The following is a 23,260-nucleotide window of genomic DNA, read 5'->3' as shown; positions in this document are numbered from 1 at the left end:
AAACATAGTGCCTTCCCTAAAAATGAGACTGTCTCTTGCTAATTGACTAATACTCTTAAAATTCAAGAACCAAAGTGCTGTCTGTGCAATATTTGTAAACTTTTCTTTGTGAGAGAAAATGGGAAGGAAATCTTAATGATATATAGAGAAGCTAATTTTCAGATCTTTCTTCACACTGTTTTTTGAACTGGAAAACAGAATTTTTAGTATGAATTAAAATGGAAACCAGAAATATTAAAGAATAAAGTATACATATTATTAGAAGCTGTCAGATACTTTTCTTCAGATAGGGTAAGAGACTTCAAGTCAAGCAAGACCAAGTTCTGTCTTTGAAACTTGCTCTTTGAAGACATGCCCATCTTAAAACATGTTTCTCATAGAGCTGGGGGAGTGGTAAGGCTAACTCCAAACTAGAAGGAAGACAACCAATGTACTACTGTCTCCTCTTCTAATTAGCTCATTTGGGTGACAAAGCTTTATTATGATTCTACTGAATATGATTCTACTCTGGAGAATTCAGTTGTGCTATCTTTGCATGCATTGTATTGTAGATGTATAAAAAAATTTTGCAGTAGCTCAGAAAGCTCGGAAGCTAGGTTCCAGGCTTGGCTTAAATATTTCCTGAATCAGTTCCTTTTTCTCACCAATAGAGACGAGATAATACTTGCATTTGAAAAACATTTTGAGATTATTTTAAGAAAAAAAAAAAAAAAAAAGAGAATTGGAATATACATCAGCTAGATATAAACAAATTTCACTCTAGTTTAGGAGCATGATAGAACAGCATGTAAATCTTTTAGTAATTCAGAAAGAGTTAACGAGTGTTGATGTATTTAATACATTATTAGAACCTGTGAGTTGATCCAGTGCTTAGTAAGTATGTTCAGCTGTGGGGCGCAGGTAATCAATGCAAAAAGGCACAGGTGGAACAAAAAGCAGAGGAGGGTTGAAGGATTTTCTGCAGAAAAGAAAATTAAGCCTTAGTTTTGATTTGAAAGTCTCTAAACTGAGTTTTGAGAAAAATTAGAAAAGGAGACTAAAGGAAGACCAAAGCAGCTGTTTTAGATATCAGAAAATACACTAAAGGTAAGTTGTGTTCAACATTGTTCAAGGTATGGATCAGAAAATATTTATGGGAGGTAGGAATGAATCTTCATACAGTCTCCACAGAGCTCAATAGAAGCTTTATCTGAACGTAAAGGAGTCTGGCCTAAATCTATGAAGAGAGGCTTAAGATTAGATGCAGGCTCGATCTCAAGAAGTAACAGTTACTTGAAAACTATGAGATAGAAAGTAAAGCCTGTACTTAGAGACTGAAGAGATGTTTGCTTAAGTTGTTTAGTCTTTTTGTTCCTGGACAAATGATGGGACAGAACGTGACTCAGCTGGAGGACAGTCAAAAGATGAGAAATGTAATGGCTGCTTGATCGTGGGCACTCTGTGGGGAAGAAGGTATTTCTACCCCTCTTAATCCTGCTTTTTAAGAGATGAGAGCTGTTGGGTATTCATCAGAAAGGCATCTAGGTTTAACAATTTAATTTAAGTGTAAAACTTACTCAGAAAGTAGAATTTCAGTCACTATGCATTAAATATAAATTTCCTGTCAATGCAGGAAAAATAAGTGCTTACCATTTTTTTCCATATCTTCTGCATTATCAGTAGAAGTGTTCTTTCATTAAATATTTGTTCATTTGTAGATCAGAAGGTTAACTTTCTTATAGGACTTCAATCAAATGAAATAGTCTTATTTGATTTAACATCATTGAGATGTTACTTTTCCTGAGCTTTTTGTAACCAAAATGAAACTTTCTTCTATAGGAAATGAATGAAGTAAATCATTTCTATTACATATCCAGGTTTTTAAATTAGAAATTCAAACATCAGCCCTTTGTCATTTAATTCTTAATATTCTTTAATATTCCAATATGATTTGACATACTATCATTGAAAACTTATGTTGGAACCAGCAACAGGAGAGTAATGTGTTTTTAAAGATTAGCTTGCTCTCAGTAGAGTGTCAAACCAGTTCTTCAAGTACAAAATCCTGGATACTTGAAATAATTTGTAGATAAAATATTTAGTCTTTAAGAGCTTAAGAGAATCTATATCCTGCAATCTCTTTAGGCCCTCTTTTCGCTCTTGCTTATGGAAAAGACTGACAAAATAACTTCTTGCACTGCAGTACAGGGAGTTTGCAGAACCGTTATAAAATGCTTTCTAAAACTGTCGTTACTAAATTGGTTTACGTTTTGAAGTGGCAAGGAAATCATTGAATGAACTCATTCATTTAACAGAGTCTCTCAAGCATGGAATATTTTCCCTTTACGGAAGATTCATATATTCATAGTTCCTAAAGGTCTTTATTCAAGCTATGTGTTTATATTAATTGCTAAGACATTCATTTTAGTAATCTGTGTTTTCTCATGTGGTATTTGGTTTGATGGATCACTGCACCTTCCCTTAGAAATACTTTTTACTAATGCTTTCTTTGGAGAAAAAAATAGAGTTTGAAGTAAATGGAAATAAAGACTTTTTTTAATTGAACTCCAAGGAATTATGCTGCTAAGTGTGCAGATTATTACTAATCTCTCTCAGATGTAAAAAATAGATGGCTTAAAATGCTTTAAAGTGGACTCCATTTAGAGGAGGTATCAATGTGCTTATAATCAAACAAGTGTATCACAAAGTATCAGATTTTTATTCTAGCATGGCTGATTCATTCATTATTATTGCTAGGAATTAACATTCTGGAGAACTAAATCCATGTTTTGTGTGGTAAGCAGATGACTTCTGACACTGGAGACACTTTATAGCATCTTTGCTTGCCTTGAAAGATTTATTTTTGGATCCTGAGGAGGAAAAAAAAAAAAAAGGCAAATAATTCCATTATGCTTTGTAGAAATATGTACTCCATGCATGTAGGGTTTCAGGATCAGTGTTTACTAATGCATTATAGTATTTTCTCCCTTTATGAAGAAAGGGACTTTTTAATCACCAGTGTGAGAAATAGTTCTCTTTGAGGAACGCCTACATTGACTACTCATTGGTCTACAGAGTAGGTTCAGCTGCGAGTGCTTTGTGGCTCTGTGGCAGCACATTCAGGCTGGTATGTAGCAGCTGTGATACATTGCTTGTAGTCTGTGTGCTTGTTTGGAAGGTTCACCTCTTATGAAGGAAGTCTTGCAGGCTACATCAAGAATGTGGAACTGGTGTGCTTCTCCCTTCTTTTCTTAGAGCTGCCCAGGTGAGAGACTTGGCCAGAAAGTACATCACTTCCTAGATTTTTTTGGTGTGCAAATCAGGGTGCTGAGGTGTGGTCTCTCTGGAGAGGGGATCTTTGATCCACAGAAGAGCTAGCATACATGAGGATACATGCCAACGTGATGGGACATGACTCAGATCCCTCAATTCAGGCGCAAGGAGGGATGCTAACATGTGAAGCAAATTTCTCATTTATTTGCTTGATTTTTGTTCATCCCCCTCTCTCCTTCATCAGAACCCAAGACAGAAAATGTGGAAGTATTTTGGTGCGCAAAACATGATAACCTACCACATTTTCCTGCAAATAGTCATTTTATTTATATTTGATTAATTCTCCATATTTTTCTTTTACAAATCAGCACATGCTTACAATTCTATTACTTCCACATGTTTGGAGTAGCACTGCTTGTAATCATAGATGGTGTTTTGACTTGGTTGTGTCTGTTTTCTTTATGCTTACATTTATCTCTTCTCCATCGTTGTACACCATTCCCCTCCAGATATATTTCTATTTTAAAAAGATAAAATAAAAATAGTAATTTGTTGGGAGAATATTACTGGGAAACCAGCAGCAGGAGCAAGGTCCATTTTGTGTTTCAGCAGCCTGTTTTCATTTACCAAGGTATCCAGAAGGTGATGTTTTGAAATGTTTCATGGATATTTCTTTTGTAGTTTTTATGTTCACTGTTGCTCTGAATAAACATTGTTTTAAAAATGTATATTAAATCATATATATACATTTATCAATGTTTTAAAACATTTGTAAAAATATTATGTATTTATGTACGTACACCTCCATATTAAAAAAAAAAAAAGTAATTAGTTCTTTTATTAATGCTGTTTTAAAACTTAAGCTGATGGTTTTTAAATACTGTTACTAAATAGTTGTTTGTTGTTTGTTTGTTTGTTTGTTTGTTTTTTCCAATGTTGCTATTCTCTTCCACTTCAGGTACGAGCATATTCTGATGGCTCCAGACCCAGTACCAGTGTATGCTCTGAAACTGCTGGTGGCCTTGACTGAACACAGCCCCACTTCTGTGAGGTGATGTAACTCCGTTTTCTGTTGTTCTGAGCGCTTTCTGTTTCAATTTATTTTTTTACATTAGGATTTAACAATAATGTAACTCTCACTATCATACTATTTTGACTGGCACTTAGGAGATTTAGAAAATCTGCATAGAGCATTTATTACAGAACATAACCTTATGGCTTTTGTGCTATTTCTATATGATTCTGTTTCATTTAATATGAATTTAGGCAGTGAAGTATTAAAGGCAATCATATATTTTAAATATTAAATTAAAAAATAATTTATGATAATTTTAATACAAAAACATTATCTAAACTATTATGCAGCTAAACATACTTGTGCTAGGAAAAGGTGATGCCTTTTTAAACGGTGTAGACCTCTTAGGTCACTTTAAAGATATCCAGTCTTTCTGCAAATATCACTATTCTAAATAAGTTCTCAAATACTGATTTGAGTGTTTGGTATAGGTACACCCAAATGTTTAAAAATATCTTGCTGGGGCAATGGAAAGGAGACACTTTTTATGCTGTGATGATACAGGGGGGAAAAAAAAAAAAGAAAAAAGGGAAGCATACCTCTCACATACACACACACATAGCTATTCCTCTCCTCTGATCTACCAAGAAAATCGTGTTCTTTTTGCACTTAGCAGTGTCCATTCATGGTATATGATAGAATTATGGCTAAGAAGTCACTGCATACTGTACTGTCTTGATTTGATTAATTACAATAAGCTCAAGATTTTATATAGAAATTATTTTAATATGTAAATATATATTTACATATATATAACTACAATACATATATATCCAAAAAGAAATTTAAATTTTTCTCCCATTGATCTTTCAAAAGATGAAAACATTGCCTTTTCATCTTTTACAGCGTTATTTTGATATACTAACTAGACTAAAAATGAACTAGAAAATTGAGTGGCTTGAAATTTTAAGCAGTTTGAATACAGTGAGTGATATTTAATTGTATTTATATGTATACAGTTTTTATTGTTTATGATCTGTATATGCTACTGCAGACTTCTATGTATAATGCATACGGTACAGCTTTCTATTTTTAGTGTTAACCTACAGAGATTCTAATTCTTCAAGCATTACAATAAAATATTTCTGTAACTAGAACACTGGCTATTATAGTACTGCTCTTCCTCTGCCTAATGAATTCTCTTTATTTGAAGAATCTTATGTATTCATTACACATCTGTAATCATCCCATTTCTCCTGTGTCTTGCTGGCTTTCTTTTACTTTCACTGAATAATTTGTTTGGCTAGATTTCTGAAGGAGAAGAGATTATGCAGGTCTCTTGGTCTGTCTTCTTCCTGATTCTTTGACTTCCCAATTACTTTAGCTAAAATTAGCCCATACATCAAAACTGTGATAGAAATTCAGAATATCTTTGTATTTTCACAAACTGCTAAGTAACAAAGCTGAAACCAGATAAATTCTGGTTAATACAGATAAACGGTAGATCACAGCTGATTGTATTTTGGTTTGAGCACTAAAATATCAGTACATATGTAGCTCAGAATTACAACATATGCTCTTTTTTGCATTTCATTATGCACAGGGAAAGAATCCGTGATTATTGTGATGGGAAGTATGGAGGTAATGCTGGACAAAAATCCTTCAGGAGTAAATTTGTTCCTTGTGGGAAAAACTCCACTATATTTTAGTACTGCTGATAGTGATGAGGGCCACTTTTCATGAAGTCTCCGTGGTTTTTCTAAGTTTATATTTCATCCACAATACCTGGCTTTGAAGGATGAACACCTTCTCCTTTGAGTTAATTGAAATGAAAAAAAAAAAAAAAAGTGGTAGCAAAAAAGGTTGTTGTGAAATGGCAAAATATTAATTTAGCGCTTCACTTATTGCATTCACATCTTTCAAAAATAATTTATTAATCTTATTCCAAAATTAAAAAAAAAGGTGAATTTGGATGAAGGTGAGAGCTACTGTATTTTAGTTTGTACCATCAGATAGCCTCTTAGAAATGCTAAACTAATACATTATTTCTCTTCTTTTCTTTCTTCTTTAATCTTACCACATTTCTTGTTTGTTTCTCAAATTTATCTCTTTTCTTCTTTCTATTCTCCTCCGTTTCTTCCTATGTACTCCCCAGTAGAGGCATCAACATTTGCAGAGTTCTTACTTTAGCATTTGAAAAGAGACAGATGCATTCTAATGTTTGTGTTCTTAGTTTGTAGCAGACACTGTATGTCAGCTAAATCGTTGTGATACCAGAGGAAAAAATTTCAATAATCTTTTTTTTTTTTTTTTTTTTTTTTTTTTACTATTTTGAACACTATTTTCTACATGAAAGCAGTACAGCTATTCAAGTATTATATTTCTAATGTCTTATGTATAGTACATTACCAGAATTTTATATTTTAAGTGTCTTAAATATTTAACATTTGTAAAAATACAAAAAATGCCGTGTAATCTTTGCCATTGCTTCACTTTTGGGGTTGTTTATAATATTCTCTATTTTTGGAGCTGTTCCACTCTATTTCTCTTCAATTTAGCAATGGATAATTCTAATTGTGTCCCATTAACTTACTGCAGAGTTGGATCTTTCACAAACTGAAAGATGCTGAATATATGAGCACCCATAGGAATAAAACCCTGTTTTGGGGGAGGATGAGTATTTTGTTGTTCATTTTCTCCTTAAAGGGATAAAATATAAATGAGTCTAGTGTTTACTTTATATATCTTTTCCTTTCTACATCATGCAACAACTGCTGTGTCATACACCTTCACTTAGCATTCATTTAATGAGAAAATGTCAGGTATTAGAAGGATGAACTTTGAAAGGAACTTATCCATCAGTTACCTATTTTATGCTTGACTCAAAGCTTGTCTGGCCTTCAGAGTTGCTGATAGTATTCTGTCACAAATCTTCTAAAAACCTATTGGCTTGCTTTTTCAAGAATTTTTAATATTTTATGATAAGAAAAAATGTGCATGGTAAGGCCAATGCAATAATAGCAAAGTTTACCTTTAGCTATTTTGAAATGGATGATTTTAACAAGAAATCTATGTTATTTAGGAAATGTGTAGCTTAATTCATGAAGTGAATGTCTGAACAACTGAAAACTTGCATCCTCCTCTGTTCCCCGCCCCCCCCCCCCCCCCCCCGGTAATTAGTTTTGGTAGATTTTACTCAGATACAGAACTGTTAGGTAATGTTATGAAATGTAGCTATGTGTTTTGCTGTGTGTTCTTTTATGAAGATACTTGACTTGTCTGTAGTTGGAAACTTATGGTATTTGAAGACATGGATACACTTGAAACTATGGAGTATGATCTTTATGGATTGCTGGAATAATAGACAATTCTGGTTGCAAGGAAGAAAGACAGGGAAATAGAGTGGAGGTAAGAGGAGAGCTAAAGGAGCATTGTATACCCGTAGCCCAAAGTCATCAATGTTTGGACAGGTACTGAAGCTGTATTATGGATGGCATTGATGCTCACATATCTCAGATCTGCAGTTTTACAGTGGTGTTTTAAAACCTAAAACACTTATAGGCAAATTAGGGTATGTCAATGACCTTAAATTCACAATTACATCTAAATTAAATTCACAATTCATCTGTAGCTCCAAAGGAGACAACATCTGAGGAGTGAACTATTAGAAGTGGTAGAGAGCTGTATGCCATAAACTCTCACCTGTCCATGTCACTTGTCCTAAGTAACTTCTGTGCACCCTGTTTTATTATGTGACTCTGCATGCGAAAGCTCATGCTTACTTGACTTCAAGAGCTGAAACTTAAAGATAAATGTCATATATTGCATCAGATGATAATCATGAGAGTAGAACACGTTCCAGTATTCTGTTATTAAGGTCATTTCCTGAGGGACAAAAAATCGTTTAAAAACTAATGTTGTGACCCTTCTTAGATTTATGGTGAATTGAAGGAAGGGAGGAAATTGAAGAACTTTCCCCACCTCCTGTCCCTACTATAAATTTCCCAGACAGACATTAGGCACCACTCTAGGAAAGGGGAAGAGGCGGCAGACAGTGAAATAGAAAGATGCTGCAACAAATTATCAGCTGCTTCTGTGTGCCACAGGTCTAGTACGTGAGATGATGATAGATGGATTGACCATGTACACCTCAGGAGATTGTCTTGACTAATTAAAGTAACTCTTTATCACAATGTCTTTGGAACCATCCAAAAATCAATCATGAATGGTCCGATTTTTTGAACTTCATTTATGTTATTTTCATACCCATGCATTATCTATTAAAGGCCTTTTATGGCACATTTACTATCACTGTTGGTAATGGGTTGATCATTTTCTCATACATCATCTTTTTACATTAGCATTTATATACATTTCAGTATATTCTGAAATGATCCATCAAATATGCATACCCTTCATTTCAAATAAGTAAAATTTAAAAAAAAAAAAAAAAAAAAGAGTTCAATGTGGTGCTTTTAATTGGTTCATGTTGGTAGAATTTATTTTTTTTTTTTTTAGTTCACAAGCACTTGTTAGCATTTTCCATAGATTACCTTTGTGTATGGTATGTTCTTTGCCATTATGCTAGAGAGCTAGCACTTTCCTTTCCTGGCGAATTGACTAATCTGTGCTTATATTAATTGCTTTAAAAACACTTTGTTCTGATCATTAGGCATCTGAATTTCCTAGTTTAATGCTGAAGTTGTAGCTTAAAAAAAAAAATGCTTCTAAATTACTTAACTGGTTTTTATGTGTTTTCTTGTTTTCTGTAATAAATATGAATAAAATAATATGGAGAATTTCTGTAATAGGTAAACGTATGGAGCCCAGTCCAACTGAGCTGAACAGTAAGATTATACTTTAGAGGTGTACAACATCAGTGAGAAAATTGCAATGTGGATGGATTGGGAGAGATTGTCAGATGATGATATGTTTTTATTAGAACTTTGGGCAATATTTATGTAGGTTTTGAACCTGATTCTGATTACACTAGTTTCACATCTGTGAAAACTGAGCTGTAAAAACCTTCGTTTTCTTGTTAGAGAGAGAGCGCTAATATAAAATGGCAAAGAATTCATATGATATTTGCAATTTCTGTTATTTGGTGTAAGATTTGCATATATGCTGCTTTATGGAATAACAGTAGGTGGGAAGACTTACCCAGAAATAGACTCTTGAAATGTTGTGTGTCAGCTAATAACACTGTTGTCAAGTCACACATCACTGTAATTCATATCAAAGGCAATGGTCAGAGTTCACTGTTGCAAGTGAGTTCTCATAGTTTAGTCATGTACTGACTGCAATACTAATCTCCATTTTTAATGTAAACCATGACTCCTTAGTGTTACATTTTATTAGAATTTCCCTTGAGTAAAGAAATTAACTATTAACCTTAAACCTGTAATTTTGTTTCTTCTTTGGCGTTGCTGATCAGAATGTCTCAATTTTAGAAATGCGAAGCTACTATTTGATGTTTCTATTGTTGTTAAGTCAATTGTTGAAAAATATCATACTGTAAGGTTCATATCTGCTCTTTCAATGTAAAACATTAAACAGAAGGAGAAAATACCATTGATTTTTTGGTTGTTTATACATTAAATAGTGATTTTTTGCTGTTGTGACTATAAATAGGAATTCAAAAATAAGCAGTTAATGAGGATGGGCAGCTGGTCAGGGTAGTACAGTTGGAGTTTCAGACTTCAGTGAATTCAGTTCTGCCACAGACTGTCTTTAGCATGAAGCAAATCTAAAATGCCATCAGCAGTAGGTTCCCATGGAAGACAAGGAAGAAGGCAAGCATATGTTAATACTTCCTGTCTGGTCTGATAAATCTATAATTACCTTTATTTTCAGTAGGACAGCATCACAGAGAGAGTGTGGAATGTAACCCAATGTAGGGAGAACATAGCCTACTAGATAGCCAGATTTCTCTGAAGAAGAGAGGCTGAGATTAAAGAAGGGGTTGGAACCTGAGTCTATGTTGCAATTCTAAGGAAGACAATTGGTAAATATTTAAAACAAAAAAACACAAAAACTACCCTTTTTAAAACGAGAACCGAATATTGTAATACTGTATGAGGCTGTGAATCCGAAGTGTTTGGTGATTTCTGAATCACCAGGAGGTGATCCAGGGAGGATTTGTAAGGCCTCAGTGTTTCCTATCGGTTAGATCAGCCAGATCCCTGCTCAGTGTTCTGAATATTGCAAACCTGATTTTAGGCATTCATCCTTTTATTTTTTATAACTGGAACTCTTAGAACCATAAAGTCACATAAATCCTCATGCAAATGCAACTCAGAAGTGCTGTTATTCCCAAATTTTCTTGATATTTTCTTGCCTTTTTTTTTTTTTTTTTTTTTTTTTTTTTTTTTTTTTAGGAAATCTTCAAAGAATTGAAAGATTCTCCTAACACTGTGTGGTGGTGCTCTACCTTGTTAAAATTTTATTAAATAATTATAGATAATTTGTTGTTGTTGTTGTTTTTTTTTTTTTTGTTGTTGTTGTTGTTAGCAAGGTAGCTAGTTTTTATTAAAAATACTTTTTTAAATGCTTTTACCTAGATTTTTTTTTTTTCATCCTTTAAAATGAAAAATTTCATGAGGGATAATGCTTAAAATCACTTTTCAAAGAAAGATATGGTAATTAAAATGGACAGTTTTCAACTGTGTCTTTCCTGAATGTCAGTACATGAGTAGGATTACCAAATATTATCATTACCACTTAACCACCCTCAAAGTTCATTGTGTTTTAGTTCACCTGATATGGTAAGCTTATGAACAAGTATGCTTGTTTTATAGACATTCCAAGAACACGTTGGTGAAACGCTTTTTAAAGCAAGATTTGCATGTATTTCCACAGAATTATTGATTGTTCTATCACTCTTAGGTCCCCATTACTCTCCTTTCTGATAATGTGAACTCTGTTACTCTTACCAAAATTTTTTACAACATACAGTTTACTTGTTTTATAGCACACTGTAGGTGTATAATATATGAAGTGATAACACTTCTAACTTTTTTCTAAATTTAATGTAATTTTCTTGCCTTCTTACAACTACTGTTTCCCTAAGAATCATTTTGTATTATGGTTTTATATTTAAAACATAGACTTATTTTAGGATTTATTGGTTAGGTATTCTGTTCCACTTGTAAATAAGGAAGGGTAAAATTGTAAAACATAATGGGAAATCAGCAAAGCACAGCATGTGCTTTCAAACATATAAAAAGACACATCCCTATAAAAATACATGTATAGATCTTGAGGCTGTAAACTGAACAGGAACTGAAAATGCAAACTCTGCTCTCCCTCAGTAAGCTGTCTGAGACTGCTAGCAAAATGACTGGGATTGCAGTGACACCTTTCCAATAAATGTGTGCCACAGACAATTTTTGAGTTTACACTGGGAGTGAAAGTAAACCCCTTTCACCACATAGTGGAAGTTACTAACAGTTCAACTGCTGATAATGTGTTAAAAAGAAAGCAGCTGTGTATCTGTACATTTAATACAGATCTTTATATTCTGCTTCTTGAAAAATGTTTTCCTTGAATTTCACGTACGTTTACAGTTGTAGCAAATATGGTGTATGAAGGAAGTATTCTACTTCAGGTATACAGTGGAGTTTTACATTTATTTTAATTCTCAAATCTTGTTTCATTGTGTTTATGAATACCAGTTAGTCTCTCCATGATGTTTCCCATCTTCAATATTAATCATGTACTTGTGAAAGACCTTTAAAATAACATCATATAAAGGTGATATATATGAGTATATATCTTTTTGAGTGACATCTTCATTGTTGTGTTTATTTCCTGTTTCTGTCTACTACAAAAAGTAAAGCATTAAATAAAAATCCAATTATTCAACATCCAAGACAATTTTCTGCCTGCATAAAGGCCAAAACTCCTTTCTTCCTCCTTGCCCCCCTGGGTCATTTGAAATGTAAACTACAATTGCTGAGAAGGCTTAGGAACTAGAATTGAAGAATAGCTCTGTTCAAGAAAATTGACTCTGAAATAATTGGGACCCCTAAAGATAAGTTGATAGATCTTCTCCCTGATGTATTTTATGGTAGACACTATTGTAAGTTGTGCCTTGGTATAATATTTCTTAAAAATCAATGGTAAGATCATTCTTTGCCTTTGGAGAGCTACTGAAGGGCATGACATGAAAGTGTGGCAGTGAGATGACTTTGAAACTTTCCACTTCAATGGTGGGTCTATTCTGTGGGATTCACCAAGAAGAATAAATCTATTTGAATGCTTCTCTAATTTATTCAAGCTACCAATGGCCCTGAGAGGCTATTCTATCAGGAAGACTTTCTGACTTTGAGGGACAGTCATACTCTCTCTCTTTGCAGTTGGTAACAATAAGAACAATTAGCATTCTACTAGGTTGTCATTTTATACCAAACAAATTCTGAAAGGGACAAGATCTTTAGACCAACTTTCTTAATGTAACAGTAGATATCATCCATGTGCTTCAATAAAATAGTATTTTAGACCAAATTATGAAAACAAAGTCATTTAAGAACAAAAAGTATCCTTTTTCCTTAGAAGTCAAATATTATTGTTGTCTTTTCCCTCCTTTGGCATCTGTTATTTGAAAGTAATGTTGGTAATTAATCAGTCAGAACTGTGGGACAAAGAACGGTGGGTTCAACAGTTAGTAGAGTGTAATTGTTGTCATTTGCTCATAAGCCTTTACAAATTTAGTTTCCTAGTTTTAAACTGAGAATTGGAAGGAGCTTTTTTTGTTGTTGTTGTTTCCTTTTTGTTTCTTTTGTGTTCTACTGGTTGTATACCATGCATTGTTTCTAGTTATAGTTTTTTGTGTTCTAGTAATAGTTTTTTGAGAGCCAGACAATTTTGTTTTTTAACAGGCGGAAAATCTCAAAAGTCCTAGCTTGTTAGGAAAAAGCACAGAACTGTGAGTCCAAGGTGCGAGCCAAATGAAAGGGTTAGCTTTCAACATAATCCTTTTGCTTAGTTGTTTCTAAAATTATTCGTCTGCGTTCTCAGATGTGTTAGGAAATTTGTACTTGTCATGTGTCAGTTTGTTAGTCTGTCATAACGGTAATCTGTTCAGAATGCAGAGAACTGATGATGCTCCACAACATGCATGCTCTTGCCTTTTGTAAGAAGGGATTCTTTATGGAAAACGAGTGGTCATAATGCTAAATGATCGACATTTTTCTTGTTCTAAACTTAGAAACTCGTATCACTGAATTTGCTTGCTATATATGCTATATGGAAGAGTTTTCAGTTGACAACCCTTCTGACTTTCTGTCCTATGTTGCTGAAGTGACAGAAGCTCATGTGTGTGTTGGACATTGAGTGTCCATTCTCCAGCCGTTATTGCAGATTTCCAATTTGATAATGTAAAGATTTGCACACTTGTATGTGTGTTGTGTTTTTTTTTTTAAGTGAAAGATCTAAACAAAAAAATACAAATGTGAACAACAGCAGACTGCAATGCATCAGGATAAAAAGAGCATGCATTCTTAAGTCATTTGTCAAGGCTCAAAATCAAATTTTGTTTGTATATTAAATTCTGTTTTTTATTCAGAGGTATGCCTTTTTTGTTGCATTGCTGTCCTTCTAAAAAAGGTATTTATTCTGTATATTGAAAAGTGAAAGACTAATTCGCAGTGTTTACTCTGAGTCTAACAATCTGGCTTAAAAATTTATGACAACACTATAATGTTCTGATTTTTAAAAATGAAATTATTTAAGAGTGCAAAATCTCAGTGTTTTTGAGAAATCACTGCTTTGCATTTTTTAAAGTATAATTTTGCCTTGTTTCCTTTATGTAGGGGCAAGCTACCATCGTAGATATAATCTACAGGTAAATCCTACCTATAAAACAGCAATCTGGATATGTAGAATTCCTGGGTTTGTATTTTAGCCGAGAATTTAATAAAATGCTTAGTAAGGTAAATAAGAAAAATTAATTGTTAGACTATTTTAAATGGAAGAATTAAATAGTGAAATTGTTTTGCTTTTGCTAATTGCTTTGCAATGACACAAGATCAGAAGTTCTATAGATTTCAAATTTCATTCAAAATAATATTTTCAAGCAAGTGGAAAATGAAGTAGCAGTGGTGATAATGTTCATTATGCCACTCCTTATACAACACTGATGTAACTCCTGAGAAAGCAACCTTCACAATCACCTGACAAGAATCTCTCAGACACATGGTCTGATTTTTGGGTGGCCTGTGTGGACGCAGGGGTTGGACTCAATGATCCTTTTGGGTCCCTTCCAACTCAGGATATTTTATGTTTGTCTGTTGTTTTTGTTTTGTTTTGTTTTTAACGTTGTTTGTTACGCAGCTTAAACATGTACTGCTGAATGTGCTACCCATCACATTTTCAGTAAAAGGTACTGCCTAGGAAACCAGTACAGATATTCTTAATGCCCAACAAGTAAGGTGTTGGTCTTATGCTCTGTTTTCATGACTTTAAGACTTTTCCTTTTTAAAACTGTCAGATAACAACGTGATGACGTTACTCTATCTCTTGTCCACACATATATGCAAAGTTGGAATATATCAGTCTTAAGCTTTGTCACAGAAATATCTTAATATGCTTGATATGACTTCTTGCTTTAGCCCACTTACAAGTATCATTTTCTTTAAAGGCTGCAGCTATTTCTTGCTTGAATCATAAAGGTTTGTCAGTGACCTTTAAGAATGGCCATATTGGCTACAGTTTTTCTTAGCTTATCTCAGCAGAATGTATGTGACTTATTACAATCAGGACTTAAACTTTTTGAAACCAATTGCTTCATAATTTGCTATTTACTACAAAGAGTTTTTCTAGTTTTTGCCTAAACAAAGATTGCGTATATATTCTTTTAATTGTGTTTTACTGTCAATGTGTACTAAGTTTAAACGTTGCTTATGTAGTAAAGCAGGCAGCTCTTGCTAGTGTAAGTAATTCCAATATGCTTTAAGCATAAGTTAGTTTACATTGGCAAAACTTCATTTTGTCAGTATGATTGCAATTACACTGGTTGCTCTTTTTGGAAGTTGGTGTTTAAAGTGACCTTTTTGACATCCAGGATTAATATACCCACATCAGCAAAATTCTGTATTACCAGCATGGTCTAAGCTTTTAACTCAGCAGATTTGGCCCTGGAAAACGAACCATGCATATAACAAGTCTTCCTGTCTGCTGACCTGTGACTCTTCTATGACCTGGCTGGGTCCAAGATGCTGCACCAGTCTTTTGGGGTTTGTCAGCTAGCACAGGGGTAAATAGCTTTAAAGCGCTCCCAACCTTTATCAAGAACTTGTTGGGATTTCCCTTGTGTATGGGCATGTTTTCCATCCACTTAGTTAGAACAGAAATTGTCCTTTAATTCAGGCTTTTTATCTTGGAAATAATTATCTTATTTTCCTTATATAAACTCTTCATTCTCTGTCAGAATGTTACATCGTCTGCTAGGAGTAACTTGTATATTACACATCTGTATGTGCAAGAGAAATTGAACACATTTGGTTGAACAAGGCTGTTACTTAGCTACATTAAGCATATTCATATGCTTACAATTGTGCATACAATTATATTGATTTGTCATGTTTTGACCAATTTGGTAGTTGTGTTTTTTTTGTCTCTAGGCCCATGTACCAGTGTTATGCGATATAATACATCATATCACGTTAAATGCACCTCTCCACCCTGACTTCATATAGATTCTATATGGTTGTCTGTACTGGTTTTGGCTGGGATAGAATTTATTTTCTTTGTAGAGACTATGTAGAGACTTCGTAGAGACATGATGCTGTGTTCTGAATTTAAGATGAGAACAATGCTGATAACACACTGATCTTTGAGTTGTTAAAGAAGCAGCAAATTAGTTCGTTGTTTTGCTTTGATTGCATGCATGGCTTTTGCTTTACCTAGTAAATTGTCTTTATTTCAACCCAGGAGTCTTCTCACTTTTACTCTTCTGATTGTCTTCCCCATCCCTTGTGGGGGGAGTGAATGAGCAGCTGTATGGTGGTGAGCTGCCTATTGGGTTAAACTACAAAATCATTGTTACTCTATTGAGGTGAATGGTAAGAGTCAGAGAAATGGCAAAACAAAATGAAATAGAAAACCATTATTTATACCTAATGCACATATTTGACTCCTAAGTAATTCTCAGTTCCTCATAAATAAAGTTATTCTATTGTATATCATCCCTTTTATTCTTTATTTCCTTTTATATTTCCTTTACATACATGATTTCAGCAAATACATGTATGATTAATTAGGACTCTGACAAGGGAGATTACATCTTATAATTTTATGACCCTTGGATGTTTGTTCTATTTTCCTTTCAATTTTCTCATTAAGTTGGTAGAAGAGAATGTGCAATTCCTTTTAGTTGCCTCAGTTCCTCAGTCTAGTGCTTTAGCTTACACTATTCATGAAAATAATACCTTCTGTTTTCTTACCAGACATGAGTAAGGGCTTTTAACTGGAAACATGACTTTAGGAATGTATGGATTCTTCTTAACAAATAGTTTGCCAAACAGAACTAATCTGATTATTGTTGTACTGGAAGCCAGTATAGGGTATTACGCGGTAAAGTTTCAAAGATCAAGTTGAGTGCTTATTTTAGTCAAATGAATCTCCTGTTTATTCAGAGAACTATATGATATAATTTTCTGTCTTTAACTGACATAATACTTACAAAATAATTATGTAGTTTATTGTATGTCAGCTTCCTAGAAGAAGCATGTAAAAACATCTGTCTCGTGTTAAGCACACAGTAATACTCTGTTTGAATGTTGCATTTACTACACAGACTTTATAATACAAGCTTGCATTTTCAGCTGTATCACAATGCTAAATCTGCTTCTTGTTCGTGAAGTGTTTTAGTAATTTTGTAAAGACAAAAGAAATATTTTAAACAATCCTGTGTTCACTGTGGTATTTGGTGAGTGGGCATGTAGTGTACATCTAAGGAAAAGACTCAATCCTCAAATTAGGCAGAGTACTATGGAAAAGGGTATGTAAAAATATAATTCAGTTGTCATCACAGTGTTTGTGACAGAGATGCACACGTGTTTTATTAATAAATTTACAGCTTTTGGAGATCTAAGAGAAGAAGAGGTTGCCTTAATGTATTGTTGTCTTCTGAGAATATTCTTCTTATAAATAGGTATGATGATTTATATCTGATTTTAAAATCCAGGAAGATATAAGTAAATTCTTTTGGGTAACCACGCCTCAATACTTTTGAGAGAAATGGCTGCAAATGTACCATATATTAATATTTTCAACCCAAGAAGTTAGTTAATGTAGCATGCTTTAAAAAACAACACAGCTTATTTATAATTTCACTCTGTGTGTTGTAAGCCTATTAATTCAAATTAGTTTGTGGTGCATGTTGACTGTTTCATAGTCTGTATAGTATTGTATTTCTGAATTTTAATTATTTTCTGTAATTTAAAAATACTAATTTACTTACTGTTCCACTCACTTGCATTGCATCAGTGAAGCAGACCTCGAAGTAATTTCCAAAGCAGTGTTACATTGCTGTTTCTATTTAATAGCTGAAGTGGAGCTCATTTTTGTTAAAAGCTAGTCAAAGGCTGAGGTTCTGGGTCATGGATTTTTGTAGCTACTATTCTACTGCTCTGCTCCTCTTACGAGTTCAGTGTATTAAATAAGAATTTACTTCCTCTCTTTGAAAATAAATCTTAAATATGTTTTTTACAGCCTTGTGGAAGAAAACCATCTTTTTCCAGCTCTTTTCCAAGTCATCTTGGTAAGAACTTTTTTATATATACACACACTAATAAATATATGTAATATGTCTTAACTAATAAATATGTATAATATCTCTCAAATCATGTAAAAATATTAAGCAAATTTATTAAGGCATGTTGTAAGTTGTTGATAAAGTGAACAGTCTATAAATACAAAATAATATAGTGTAAGTGGGCGTGTATGTTGTTCTCCTGTATTTAACTGCCTGTATTTATATATGCCTATATAATACTTGCTTTTATAAAGTAAAGATTTCTTCTTTTTTGAACAAAATAAGAATCTGAAAAATAGAATTAATGAGCTTGATCCTTAATTAGAACCATGTATTTGCCCAACTCAAGCAACAAATGTAGAGCAACCTGTGCTTATGTAACAGTATCAAACCAGAGTTTTGTTACGATAATGCAAACTACCACTATTAGCTTTTAGAATTTCTATCAATCTAAAACGTCATGGATATGATTTTTTTGTAGTAACATGCTGAATTTCCTTCCCTAATTTGGATCTGCCACTTATGAAAAAATCATAGAATCACAGAATGGTTTGGGTTGGAAGATCATCTAACCTTGAAGATCATCTAATTCCAACCCTCCTGCCATTGGTAGGGACACCTCCCACAGGACCAGGTTGCCCAAAACCCCATCCAGCCTGGCCTTGAACACCTCCAGGGATGGGGCATCCACAGCTTTTCTGGACAGCCTGTGCCAGGGCCTCACCTGCACTATAAGGAAGAATGTCTTCCATATATCTAATCTAAATCTACCCTCTTTTAGTTTAAAGCCATTAACCCTTGTCCTATCCCTGCACTCCCTGACAAAGAGTCCCTCCCCAGCTTTACTGAAGGCCCCAGTTAGATACTGAAAGGTGGCTATAAGGTCTCCCTGGAACCTTCTCTTGTCCAGGCTAAACAACCTCAACTTCCTCAGCCTGTCTTCATAGGAGAGGTGCACCAGCTCTCAGAATCCTCGTAGCCCTCCTCTGGACGTGCTCCAACAGGTCCGTGTCCTTCTTGTGCTGGGGTCCCCAGAGCTGAACGCAGGGCTCCAGGTGGGGTCTCATGAGAACAGAGTAGAGGGGGACTATCACCTCCCTTGACCTGCTGGCCATGCTTCATCTGATGCAGCTCAGGATACAGATGGCTTTCTAGGCACATGTTGCTGCCTCATGTTGAGCTTCGATCAACAAACACCCCCAGGTCCTTCTTCTACTCGGGGCTGCTCTCAATCCATTCTCTGCCCAGCCTGTATTTGTGCTTGAACATGAAGTGATCATGAAAAAATGGTGATGGCTTTGCATCTCTGGAATGTTGCAAAACAAGTGTATTAACATAAAATAAAAATCTGCAGGATAGTTTGGAAGTTGGGTTCTGCGCTATCCACTTGTCTTGTCATTGATATTTTGCAGAATCTTTTATTTTTTTCAACCTGTTTGTTCATGATCTTGTGCCAGGTAAATGTTCTGTAAAGTAAGCATGCTCCTGATGAATACTGAATATGAATAACTTATGCAGTGTAGGCAGATTGCATGCTTGCTATTGCACCATTCTTGAAATTCAGTCCTACTCCAGGTAGATGTTCTTAAATGTGATTATGAATCATCTTTTACTTTCCTTTCTTAGGTTTAAATATGTGAATTTTCTCTAATCCTTTGCAGTGATTTATTTCACTACCTATCTTAAATCTCTTTATTACCACATAATCAGATAAGCCTTTTTTATTGAAGTAACCTCTTCAGCGATGACAGGTTTTTGCAGTAGCTTACAGAACACAACCTTTATGGTATTTTGTGTACATATTCATACAAGTCTGAAAAGATCTTATTGTGACAAACCTGAACAGTAAAAGCAACACTTCACAGTGTTTCATGGTTTTGACCTGGGATTACTACTGCTTATACGTGGTAACAAAAGAGAAACACAGCAAAATATGAAAGTCAAGTGTTTATGGTAATATCCTCAAATATCAAGTTAATGTTTGAAACTTCTTCAGGTGTTGGTGTCTTGAAAGTTAACCACCGGAAAAGTGCATATGTATTTATATATTATTTTTGGATATTTGAGAATGTTTAACAAATGATTTCTAGAAATCTTCCTAGATCTTGAAAAACTTGTTATAACTTATCTATAGGCACGGTATTTAAAAAGTATGTGCATCATACCATGTAAATGTAGTACAAGTTAAGTTGGAGTCAGTTGTAAATACTCCCTCCTGATCTTCCTGTACGCGGTTTGATGTCATGAGTTCTAGAAACAGTTTTTAGTGAGTAAAAAACAACTAAGATGGAAATTTTGTGTGTGACTGGTGGTCTGTGGCTGTTTCACAGCTCTCTTCAACCTATGTAGCTATCTTGGAATTTACAGTTAGAATTGTGAGGGGAAAGGGTTTATAACTTTCAGGAAGGAAAAAAAAATCCATTTTCAACATGCTTTGTCTGGGAAGGACATGTTTAGTGGCTTCAACTGTCATGTATCAAGCTCTAACAGTATCCTGGCTATCAGCTGTGGTCTTGGTTGGCTTGAGGGATGTGAGACTCCCTAAATGGGAGCGCTAACCTCCTTGCTGTTCCCTTGTTCTCCCTGCAGAAGAGTGAATTCAGCGAATGAATGTTAGGCAATTGGGAAGGCTCAGGAGCCAGGATGAATCAGGGGACTTGTCTGTTTGGGTTTTGGAGCCACATGAGTAGGAGCAACTCTTACCAGCAGGGTCAAGCAAACATATGGAAGGATGCTGCAGATAAGAGGAATGAGAATTTGAGAAGTAGGAATGCTAAAGTTTTGGGAGGAGTTTTCACTGGGATTCAGTAAACAGAGTTTACAAGAAGTTGGAAAATGTTATGCATGAGAACTCACTTCTGTGTGTTCACTCGTTCCACTCCTTTGTGTTCACGGTACATGTAAGTGCTAAACGTCTGCATTTATGGGACTGATGGTGCTAATGTAAGTATCTTTAAAAACAGTTAAGAAAATCTAGTCTTTGCCAGGTTGAGCATTTTCAAAAAGAGAAGGTGAAGAGAAATTTGGTGAATGCCAGAAGTGTGTAATAATGGTCTGCACTAAAGGTGATTTTATTATAGGGCCTGAAGAATATTCTGGAATGATTACTCATAGGCTGTTTTTCCTCAAGGGCAGAGTGAATTAGAAAAGCCCATCATTATAGGTTTCTGAAATTATTTTAATGGTTGTGTGAGTGAAAGGAGCTACATATCATTTGCTTTCCAGTATCGTCCATTAACTAGTCCATACTCATGTTTATACTTCAATTGGTTTTCAAGAAACAGGACAGATCAGTAACATGGAGCTGTGTGATATTGCACCTAGAATTTTATCAGATTCTAAACTATTGATTTTAAATTATACTTCAGAGTCAATACATTACTTTGTAGGTACATGCTCAGTAAATTAATGTAGAGCTATCAAGTTCAAGGAGTGTCATTAGTATTTCACAATTTTTTTATGCAGAGACCAAATGCCCAGTGTGTTTTCTATGCATCCTTAAGTGTAATTTATGTTACTACCAGCAGTGCTACTGACCGGACAGTGACTCTTCTAGGATCTGAAAGGAAATAGTTTGGGCTCAGAATTGAAAAGTGTCTCCAGGAGCAGACTTCATTTCTGGACTGTCTGCACTACAGTGAAAGCAGGATTGAATATACTGACTTTAATGTATCTCTCAGAGCAGTGGAGACATGATGGCTTGAAGATTCTGGGCACTTCACAGGAAATAGGTTTTAACGTGACTGCTTCTCACTGTTCATTGCTGTAGAGTTGCAGCACTGCATACTGCTGACCCTGTATTGTGGTCTAACACTTAACCCCGAGAGCTGAAATTTCTTATCCTGTCCCGTGTGTCTAGACGTGTTCAATCAATGAATTCTGTTGAATTGCACCAAATGTATATGTTAATGTCCTTTATGACTGCCTCTCTGTAAATGTTACAGTTGCCAAAAAAAAAGAAAAAAAGGAAAAAAAAGGCACTGAATGAGTGAAAAAGGCTGTTACAGTCTACCTAAAAAGTTGTTCTAAGAGAACAGCTATCAGTTTCATTCACCTGAACTAGAGTTTAGTTACTGATATGTTAGTTGGAGGCTTTAAATTCAGTTGCCATTCCCCTGAGAAACCCTCAACATTTATTTATCATTTCAGTTAATTTCAGTAAATGCAGATTGATAGCGTACTTTGTAAATATGTGAAAGACCTGTTTACAGTGCTTTGTTGCAAAACTTCAGAGAGGAATTTCACATTGTACCTTGAATGCAAAGTAGTTTCATCATTACCCTGATCCCAGATTCTAGCACTAGCTGTTAGGTAGATTATGGGTATTTCTACAAAGCAATGGGAAGGTATGACTGCACTATGAGTAGGTATTTATTGTGTTGTAACATCTGATGAAGATCAGTGAGGATGTAGTGATGTGTATCTGTGTGAGTTTTCATGTCCACAAAAAGGAAGGTGGATTCACAGTATGACTGTATTCAGAACAGCATGGGATTGAAAAACAGAAGGAAAGTTGGCATTGTAACGTGCAAAATTTAAATGATGCAAACTCCCCTTAGTAACGAGATTAAAAATAAAGTGCTAAGTTCCATGGTGTTGTAAATGATGCCAAAAGTTGAGTTGGTGTAAGATAGAAATAGAAAATGCTGTTGTTGATGAAGTAGAAGAGATCACAGCAGAAAAGGTTACTGTGGGATGTATTTCATGTTATACTTTGCCTTTTTTTCTGCTGCACCCTTAATATTCTGCTTCTAATATTATATATTTCACTATGTCAAACCTATGATTATACGACATATCAGTATATTATACACAAAATGCTATTTTTTAATATCACAGTATATTGTTACAGTGAGGTTGGTAACGGAAGTGGAAATGTTCTTTAATATTTCTAACATGTATTTGTATTTTAGACTACTAACAGTATTTTGTGAAGTAGCTAAAAGTAAAGTTGCCATATATGTTATTTTGTATGCTGTGTTACTTCTTTTTGAGTGGCTTTTATCTGATGTTTGGGGGGAACTCTGCACACATCATAAATATTTCATGGCTTTTCTTTAGGGCTATCTGAATCTAAGCTATGGTATAGAAAAGAAATTCTGTGGTTGGTGAAATTCTATTTTTCTGTTGATAAATTTTAAAACTAAAGCTAATGATGCTTGTGATTAGAAGCTCAGTGCTATCCTCTTTTAAAAGCCCTGTAGTTAATTCTCTGCTTGTCCTATTAAGTTGTCCTA

General features: G+C 34.5%; 1 protein-coding gene across 1 annotated transcript in view; it reads left to right on the top strand.

Annotated features, from left to right (window-relative positions):
* Positions 1-23,260, top strand: part of ULK4 (unc-51 like kinase 4) — a gene marked incomplete at its 5' end in the record, with an annotated part of 228,746 nt that overhangs the window by 87,546 nt on the left and 117,940 nt on the right. The window contains 2 exons of the mRNA XM_084281505.1: positions 4,211-4,303; positions 17,981-18,029. Coding sequence (XP_084137631.1) covers positions 4,211-4,303; positions 17,981-18,029 — 142 coding nt within the window. The remainder of the gene's footprint in view (positions 1-4,210; positions 4,304-17,980; positions 18,030-23,260) is intronic.

The sequence above is a fragment of the Netta rufina genome (assembly GCF_964035555.1).
Source record: "Netta rufina genome assembly, chromosome: 2".
NCBI lineage: Eukaryota > Metazoa > Chordata > Aves > Anseriformes > Anatidae > Netta > Netta rufina.
This window is presented reverse-complemented; position numbering and strand designations above follow the sequence as displayed.